This window comes from Hyposmocoma kahamanoa, unplaced genomic scaffold (genome assembly GCF_003589595.1).
Source record: "Hyposmocoma kahamanoa isolate Upper Pololo Valley unplaced genomic scaffold, ASM358959v1 76, whole genome shotgun sequence".
NCBI lineage: Eukaryota > Metazoa > Arthropoda > Insecta > Lepidoptera > Cosmopterigidae > Hyposmocoma > Hyposmocoma kahamanoa.
In genome coordinates this window covers 12,259,237-12,268,970 of record NW_020653900.1, presented here as the reverse complement: position 1 = coordinate 12,268,970, position 9,734 = coordinate 12,259,237, and the positions used below count along the sequence as shown (strand labels likewise).

The following is a 9,734-nucleotide window of genomic DNA, read 5'->3' as shown; positions in this document are numbered from 1 at the left end:
GTTTGCTTGCATCAAGGCAAGAGAAAGGTAACTTACAAGGATTATAATCTACAGGCCTACCGAGTTAACCGAGTCGATTCCTGAGGTAGATGCGCGGTGCGGGAGGAGAGGCAGTTTACGTAACAGTTATATCACATTGCACACGGGACGATTTCAACAAGATTTTAAACGACATTCAATAACAAGTTGATTGAAAAAAGTGCCCACCAAATTAGTCACTGGTTGTTATGCGAACCGATATTGAAAAAACTATTTAATTGATAATTAAGAAAAGACAAGCCATTTGGCACTTTTTTCAATAAACTTGTTTTGAATATCGTCAGAGAAATCTTGTTGTTCCACATTTGACAGTTGACACCTATCGACATTTAATTATTGAAGATTAATTTTAATTAAATTTATTAATAATTATTAATTTTAATAAACAATTTTATTTTGTAATGCATGCTAAATAAAACTTTTAAAGATATGTTTAGATATATCTTACGTAGAATACATTAATTCCCTTCGAATTATATTTTTTAAATTTTTCTGAAATTTTTCCTGAAAAATTTATACTATTGGAAATATCTCGCAAAATTACCCAACAGTAGTATATCTCTTTTATTGGTTGACAGTTTTTTATTTTATTTTAACGATAGTTTTTCTTTTTAATGTTGGTTTCATTTGCCCCAAAAAACAGGTCTTAACAACGGAAGGTAAACCAGCTCTAATTCACAAGACGTCAGTGAACTGTTCGAACTTCGAAATAAAGTTCCCATCACCACTATTCGTCTTCGGCGAGAAAGTTCGCACTCGCGCTATCAGCTGCAAACAAACAACAATGGTTGCGCCTCTGCATCTACTGCTGTTCGCCAGTAGGAAGGTTGAATGGGTAAATAAAGTATCTCTCTTAACTTTGCAAAATTCGGGATTGGGAAGGTTTTGCATTCGCTCTCTTAGCTGGCTACGATTGCGCCTGTGCATCTGCTACTTATAGGCAGTTGAAAAATTGAATTAGTTAAGTCCTTCGTAGTCCTTTCATGGTCCTTTTCCATGGTCCCGGGTTCGATTCTCGGGCCGGGAGAATATTTGTATGGCCTACATTTATTTCTCTCGTGAGTTTGGGTGTAATTTGTGATTGTCTGTGTGCTTGATAGTATGCTACACGCCTGTCCATAACAGTTGCAGTGCCACTCGGAGCTTTAAGTCGAAAAGATCTAGGGGCACTGGTAACAAAACAAAACCGGAACCCAGTAATGCTGACATTACTGCTTGGCGGCAGAAATAGGTTAGATGGCAGTACTTCCCTGAACGGACTTTTTCATAAGGCGCTCAAGTGCTACTGTATTATAAAGTTTTTAGAATTATATAAAGTGTGGTGTTAAATGTAATAAAAAATATATTCCGCACTTTGTAGGTGGATAACGTGGTCCGCCTAGACAACTGGCTGAACTTCGAGATGTCCCCGTACACGGGGGCGATGGTGGCAGCGCTGCGGCCCGCCATCGAGCGGCTCGTCAAGCGTGCTGCCGCCGAGCCCGAAACAGCGCTGCAGTTCTCGCCTAATGAACAAAAGGTACGGACGAAACAGATCTGGGCCCCAATTCTGCTAAGCTTAAATCATCACAGTTGTGTGTCGATACAGTGCCAATGGCAGGATTTTGTACGTTTGGTATTCTGCTAAAAGTTAAGAGTAGGTAATATTCAACTACCATTATTTTTTGGTATTCTGCTCTTCAGTGATGAGTCGATTTACGCACATCTATGGTGTAGTCATCGAGAATATAACCAGAAATGGAGTTGTCACAGTAATGATGTGGCAATATAGTCTTCAAACAAATTAAATGACATTTCGTCTCTATTTCTGGTTATATACTCGATGGGCAACCTCGATCGTTCGTGATTGAATGAATGAACGGCGTCAGTGCCATTCCACTGAGACTCAACTACCATTACAACAAGATAATAGCAGAATAACAAATATTATCATAATTGCAATGTGATGTCAGTGGAGTCTCAATGGAATTACAAGAAAATTACTTGAATTACTTACACATTAAATTAAAATTACAGAATTACTTGCTTCAAAAACGTGAAAATTGGGGAACTGCAGTATTTTTTCCCCAATTGAAAATATTTTTTCCCTAAGTACGATATTAACTAATATAAAATCACCTCTATAATTATTTTATCTAATTATTTTTGCATTTCACACAAAGGGTCGAAAATATTGATATACAACTTTCTAAAAGTAAAATGCGTGCGTGCGCCATTTTGTCGTCGCTTTTATAACCGTTCTCACCTCACTCCACTTGTACAGTGTTGCCAAGAAGTAACTGATAAACTTATTCATTCTACATCAGAAAGTTACAATTGTTTATGAAAACATAAATAACTAATGTAAAACGGTAGCCACGCGACTTGGGACTTTACACCTCTTGTACTCCTATAATCCTCCATAAATTAATTTAAAATGAACGCAACGAACAAGTATAATACTGAGCCCGTGGAAATAAATATGTATATCCAAAAGTAAATAATTGTTATGGTAAAATAACAAATACATTTCTTGCGAATTATATTTAATAAATTAGATGTTTTGAGAGGCTGAGAATTGTTAAGTAAATTCACTGTGAAGAAAAAAATAAAATTAATACTTCTTGAAAGCATGTCAATTTAGTTAAATTCTATACTGGTTACATTGCCTTACAAATAAATGGACGACGGGTCTAATACAAAAACCACGAAAACAATGTCCCAAGTCAACCTATTTAAACGTAATGACATGTAAAGGAATATGAAAAAGCTAAAACGTTGAATTTAAATTGTAATGTCATCGCAGTACTGTCTAATTTTGCTTGCTTCGCTGTCAGTCGAACAAACGAAGACTAAAGCGTGAATGACTCTCTGTATACGATTTTAACGCCCTATAAGTTCGGACACTTTTTAGCGCGGACCCGGCGTCCATATAATTGTAAGTCAATGACTGGTTATGATAAATGTACTCGTACTAGGTATACTATATAGTTTTGTGATAGTAATCTCGCCAACAAATTGCTTTCGCAGTTTGGTGAGAAATTTTATTAATGTTTTCTTGTAAGCCTTATTTATATGAAATAAATAAAAAAAATATTAGGAAGTAGTTTGTTATGTTTGTGTAGTATATCAAAGAGAGATAACAGCTTTTTTCTCTTTCAGTTGGTAGACGTTATAAGGGCTCTATGCACCATAGAGGCCGGCGACTTTAACATCACGCGCGACGTCAGCGCACCCGCCTTCCACTCCGACGGGCCCAAGCGCGGGGCTAATAATACCAGAGGCTGGGGGACTAGTGGACCCAGAGGTGGGGGAGGATACGGGAGTCAAGGTCAATACTATTTTGAATTCGGTGTACTTTACTAGAATAGCGGCTTGTCTCATAAACTCCTGGAGGCTTAGCCCGTGTTGCTAATGGAAGCTGGCACGAATAGTATACCGGCCCAATATTTTTATAATGCTTAATAACGGGACGAACAAGCCGTGTGGCTTGTGGTAAGCGACACGCCTGTCCCTAACAGTTGCATTGCAACTCCGAGCTTTAAATCGACCATTGCACCTTGGAAACCGGAACGCAGTAATGCTCATATTACTGCTTCGTGGGAGAAATAGGCCAGGTGGCAGTACTTCATTGGACGACCTCTTTCACAAGGAGCTCTACTGATTATTTTAACCAATGAAAAGTTCGATATTGAGTACTTTCTGAATACAGCAATGTATTGACTCAAATAACGAGCTATTTTAGTTTGGGTCACTATTCTTCAAAAGCTGTTTTGTAGAAAGGGCGAAAGCGCCATTCGAAAAATATTTTGCATGTTTCAAGGTTTTAAAACTTAAACTTAATTAAAACCAAAATTGAATTTTAAAACAGGACGTAATTATTTTAAAACAGTCGTTACCTACCCTAAGCACATATTGTACATTATTATTTTGCTAGAAGACGTCGGTTCGAATACAACCGGATCGAAGGAAATCTAATAAGCATAGAGTTTAGTCTGTAGTCCACCACGCTGACCCAACGCGGATTGTGGACTTTTTTTGAGACCAAGTGGTGGGACGAACAAGTCGTGCGCCTGGTGGTAAGCGACACGACTGTCTACAGTGCCGCTCAAAGCTTTAAATCGAAAAGATCTGAGGGGCCCTGTCGCTGCGCCCGTCAGCCTGAGACATAAGTTGAAAAGCCCCAAATGCCTGTCATTTCAACCTTACCTTTCAAAACCGCAGTAATGACACTCACACGCACAAAACACACACACACACACAATTTTGTTTTATTCCATTACTTTGTTATATTATTAAAATAATCAGTTATAAAACCCGCTCTCTGTAATTTAGAACATGGTAACGCTCTCATATTATGTAGAATACAGTGCGAAGTCCGGTTGGTGGGTGCCTGGAGATCCGTAACACAGGTCAAATCCTAGTATGGACTCCAGTCTCTTACAAAGATATATTAATAATAAGTCCATAATGTTAATTACTTATTTATGGGATAACTTTGTAAGAGAGAAATAAAGATTATTATTATTATTAATGGTCACATTGCAGCTTGGCGGCAGAAATAGGTAAGGTAGCAATACTTCCCTGGACGAACTCTTTCACAAGGAGACCTACTGCAATTAACTTCCAAGTCTGTGAGGAGTTTGTTGTTGAACCTGTGGCATACTTGTGATCATGATTAGTAACTGTAACATGGTTCGAAAATAAATAAATAAGTGAACGAATGAATGAATGAATGAATAAATGAATGAATAAATAAATAAATAACGCACACACTCACATAGCCCCGCACTAGGGAAACCCTGTGTCGCGGGTGCCATGGACACACACATAGACAACCACAAATTACACCCAAAGTCACGAGAATAAATGTAAGCCATACAAACATTTCTCCCGGCCCGGGAATCGAACCTGGGACCTCTGCGTGGCAGTCCGGCATGGTAACCATTCGGCCACGGAGGCAGTTAACATAAATACTAAGCGGTGCAGGCCTTTTGGCGGATGTAGTAGTAGAATTTAATAAATGAGTTCCTGTAATTTGCTTACATATAAAATAAAGGTATACACACACCGTCACATTTAGGGAACTCTAGAAAATAATATAATCCTTTTTCAAGTCTGGTCGGTTTTCTAAAAAGATGTATGAAACTTAAAATAAAAAGGAAAACAAAGATAGTTTATTTATTTATTTGGGACAACAGCAGTTGTTATAGTTGTAGTAGTAGTTGACAATTTTTTAATTAAATTTATATTGAATTGATATTCAATTATTTTTTGTGAAATTACTCCACTATTTATAATTATTAATACAAAGATCGAACACTTAAAAAAATTTCCTTCGATCCGGCTGGATTCGAACCGACGTCTTCTAGCAAACCGTGTCAGATGCTACGCCAACTAAGCCGCGGAACGAACCAGCGGACCTCACGAATTTTCGTATGTGCCTGCTCTCGGATCTTTGTATTTGGTTTTCAACGACTTTTTAGCCGTAGCAACATCTATGAGTATCTCGTCACCCAGTTAGGTAACTTTAAGCTGTAAAGTTATTGGTAGCTGCCAGTCCTGGCTAGATATGTCGCTATTAGAAACTTGTAGGTTGATTTTATGTTCTTGTAATTTTTTTAAGCTTAACCTCGAAAAATTTGTTCATTGTTACACCTTTTAAGTTGTTCTCTCTCTCTCTGTCACAAAATCTAAAAATCTTACAGGCAGTGTTGCTAAGTCGAGGTTAATTCGTTTACTACTTTATCTAAATATTATTTATTTAGATAATAATAATAATAACGCACACACTTAACATAGCCCCGCACTACGGAAACACTGTGCCATCACGTCGCGGGTGCCATGGACACACACATAGACAACCACAAATTACACCCAAACTCACGAGAGAAAAAAAGTAGGCCATACAAATATTTCTTCCGGCCCGGGAATTGAACCTGGAATCCTGTGTGGCATTCCGGCATGGTAACCGTTCGGCCACCGAGGCAGATCATTTGGTTATGCACGGGTATAACAAAGTAAAGCCTGTTCCAGTGCCGTTTCTGCTCGTTATTTCCTCTTCTTTTACTTGTAACATACGTCCCTATGCTCATCACAGTAGTAAATAAATTTTAAGCATGGTTCATATATTGAAACTGCTAATTGCTGTGAAGTCTTGTAATTACTGGCGAATGCAGCGAATGCCCATGTATCAAGGTGGAACCTGAAAAGCAGCATAATAGTGCTGAGGGTCCATCCCTTTCAGAAACTTTTTTTTAACTTTTATTAAACTAATTTCTTGTAAACGTTATTATTTCATATTCTCAATTTCTATCTAAATTATGCTAGACTGCGTTATATGATTGTAGTTATAGATTTAGTACCTATATACTAAATCTATGATTGCAGTAGTGTGATTGTTTTGTGTAGCTTTTTGTTTTTTTTTTTCAGGTTTCGGTGGTAACCGTGGTGGTTTTGGTGGCAACCAAGGAAACGGGTTCGGAATGAGAGGTGGTTTCGGCAATGGAGGTGGTTACGGAAATGGGGGTAACTTTGGAAATAGGGGTGGGGGAAATGGGGGTAACTTTGGAAATAGGGGTGGGTTTAGAGGAAATTGGGGTGCATTTGGAAACAGGGGCGGGTTCGGAAATAGAGGTGGGTTTAGAGGCGGTAACAGAGGATGGAGATCTGGCCGTGGAATGTTCTAGATATCTGGATTAAATATGTTTTTTTAGCATTCCCAATAAAATATTCTTAATTCTAATTTTGAATCTACTATATGTATTAATCTATTTAGTGTTTTAAGTTATTAAAAGATGAATGAGAATATATTTGTTTTAATAAACGAACAACCAAGTACCCTAATTAAAAATATTTAATGAAACAATTTCAAAATGAAATATATTCAAATTAACCTAAAAAATATCGAATTTTTAAGTTTTCATACACTTATTTTTTTCGTATCTAAAAGGTGTTTTATTTCTCGGACTCTACAGGTGCCGCGTGGTCACGGCTAGATCAGGTTAAATGCACAATTTTAGATATGAAAAAATCATTTCCAACAAATCACATTTAGGAAAACAAAACTAGTATTTCACTATCTCCAGTTTTGAAATAATAAACCAGGGGCCATACTCTCAAAGCACGAAATCCGTAGTAACGGCAGTTTTCCCACTATGGACAACGTGACCATACGTCCCACTTTTAGGCTTTGTGTCCCGCCATCACCAAAATACTTAAGTGTCCGGCTTTCATAAAACAGAACACACGTTAAAAATATGAAGCCAGCCAACCAGACATCGAACACCAGGCTACACAAGATTAGTTCTTTGTTTACATTTTTCTTTTTTTATCATTAAACATTTCGTAACTATAATAAGGATTATTTTCAAAACAATAGCAAATTTACGGGCTTCCCGCTCTGAGGGAAATAAAAAAATAGTCGTTAACGTGACTATGGATGATCTACTTGAGTTTCGACCGGGGCTGGAACTAAAAATGTATGACAACGCGAGGTGAGAATAAAAAATCCCTAGGCGAACATAGGTGAAATACGGGAAGAATTAAATGCCCATGGACCACCCAGGTGGACATAGGTGAACTACGGGGAGAAATAATTGCCCGTGGTCCATCGAGGTGTACCAGTCAGGTGGTCGACGGGCAAGAAGCGGTAATTTGACTGTTTCAAGCAGACCCATTTTTAGCCGGGTTTTCAGTGTGCTCTCGGACCGATTGCGCTCATACGAGTTAGGTCGTATGGGAGTCCACTCGGATTTTGGTTCACACCTTACGTGGTCATCGTCCTAGCATTTGTCTCCTTACACAATCAACATGACGACTTATCTGCTGCTGCGAGTTAAGGCTGCTGTTTAAGTACAAAAATCAAGCAAGGAAAAAAACAAAGCACGAAAAAAGTTTGGATCAGAAATATTATATTTGGATAAGACGTGACCACGTAAGCTTCAAATAATTTAATTCGAGAAGTGGTAAAGTTAAAAACACGTTTATAACCTCTTAAAGTCACGCTCATTCAACTTTTTTTGGCGCCATTTTGTTTTCACAAAATTATCTGAGTATACTCAGAAAAATAGAACCGCGTCCGAGTCACGTGTTTACATGTTAGGAGTAGCATCCGAGTGGGCTCGGTCCGAGCGTGAAAACGGCAGCATCTACGGATTTTCTGCTTCAAGAGTAGTGCCCTAGGAACGGGAAGAAAAATACCACTACTTCTGTTAACAGAACTAGTAGGGTAAAAAATTCTCAGTAGTTCTCTGAAGAAAACTGTCTATTTATTAACCGAACAAAAAAATACCAGTAGTTCTGTCAACAGAACTAGTGGGAATCATGGCGCCTAGAGAGCAGTGGAGTGTCGTCTATCATCCAATGTTGGATTTGCTGAGAATTAAGAGCGTAGAAAGCCAACAACTTCGCCAAATTGTCTATCCACAACCGACAATAAAAATCAAATCTACATCACTAATTAACACTATTAAAGTCCGTATAAAAAATGGCCCAAAACGCCATAAACCTTCGTCATTCGACTGGGTTTTGAACAACGATCAATATAAATTCTCTATCCGGCGCTATCATTACTTCGCTCTTCTTGCTTCTAATTCTCAAAAATGTTAAATCGTTTGTTGGGTCCAAGTCCCTTACTACGGCTCGGGCTTTGTCAACTAAAGAAGACATTAACCCCGCATATTGTACAGAAACGTGATTATCCAGAGTTGTTTTAATCGGTATGCCTTCTCCGTTGACAATAATTACGCCAGCAACGCCTTTATGTGCAGCCAGACGACGTATCGTTTCTTCTGCTTCGTTTGCCATAACTTTTCTGTATTATGAAACACTTGAGAAAATTGCAAATACACTAATCGAATACTTGATTTTTTCACACGTCAAATGTTTGAAAGACCTTTCAAAGTTTAAATTTCGTTTGACATACTGCGGAAAAGCAGCCAGTATTTATGGCTTTATGGCATTCTCTTTATGTATCCTGCTGACTCAAGTTATGCTTTGGGATAAAGTAAAGAACAACATTATGCCATGATTATGCCATTAAATTTAATCTTTTCTGCAACTTGCTTCCATTCCAAAAACCTTTTAAAAATTTACAAGAGAGGGAAAAACCTTCCAAAAAAAATGTATTTGGTACATGTGGGATAGTTAGCAGTGCTTAGATTTGAAATAAAATGTAATTTTAATATACTAATTCGCCTTTTATTGAATTTCAAAAAGTTAACAATTTTTTGCACGCGTCTCCTACTCATCTCCTTTTTCTGTTTCTCCCATTACCTGCCATCCAGATTTAGTATACCTATATACTAAATCTATGCTGCTATCCTTTTCCCTTTCACGCATCATTCTTACGTTCTGTACCCACATCTTAGAGGATAGAAAGTCTAAGACCACGTACATGAAATGTGAGACTTTTTTGAGTACCTATACATATAGGACCAGTGGACGCATTGACCTACAATAAAAGTGGACGTGAGTTTTTCGAATTTATAAATTTGACGTCTGTAAATATTGTAGTGGACCTTAGAGGATGGAAATAAAAATAGTCTAAGCAGTGGACAGATGAGGTTATTAACAGGTGATGCTCTAATAGATTGGCCCTGAAGTATTGGAGACGAGACTAAAACAAAAATACATCTGTGTGCGTATAATGTGCATGTGTGCAAGATAAATAGTGTTGCACCATCCACTGATTTAATATCGATTAACATAATACA

The 9,734-nt window shown here is 37.8% G+C and overlaps 2 protein-coding genes across 2 annotated transcripts; one reads left to right on the top strand and one right to left on the bottom strand.

Annotated features, from left to right (window-relative positions):
* Positions 1-6: 6 nt before the first annotated feature.
* Positions 7-6,707, top strand: LOC113232633 (dosage compensation regulator-like). The gene is made up of 5 exons (XM_026467403.1): positions 7-27; positions 683-874; positions 1,400-1,558; positions 3,181-3,349; positions 6,451-6,707. The coding sequence occupies exons 2-5, from the start codon at positions 824-826 to the stop codon at positions 6,705-6,707; spliced, it is 636 nt and encodes a 211-aa protein (XP_026323188.1). The 5' UTR covers positions 7-27; positions 683-823.
* A 141-nt stretch (positions 6,708-6,848) lies between these two features.
* Positions 6,849-8,853, bottom strand: LOC113232378 (dynein light chain roadblock-type 2-like). Its single transcript, XM_026467072.1, has one exon. It carries the CDS (start codon positions 8,824-8,826, stop codon positions 8,533-8,535), a length of 294 nt encoding a protein of 97 aa, XP_026322857.1. The 5' UTR covers positions 8,827-8,853; the 3' UTR covers positions 6,849-8,532.
* Between the last annotated feature and the right edge of the window lie 881 nt (positions 8,854-9,734).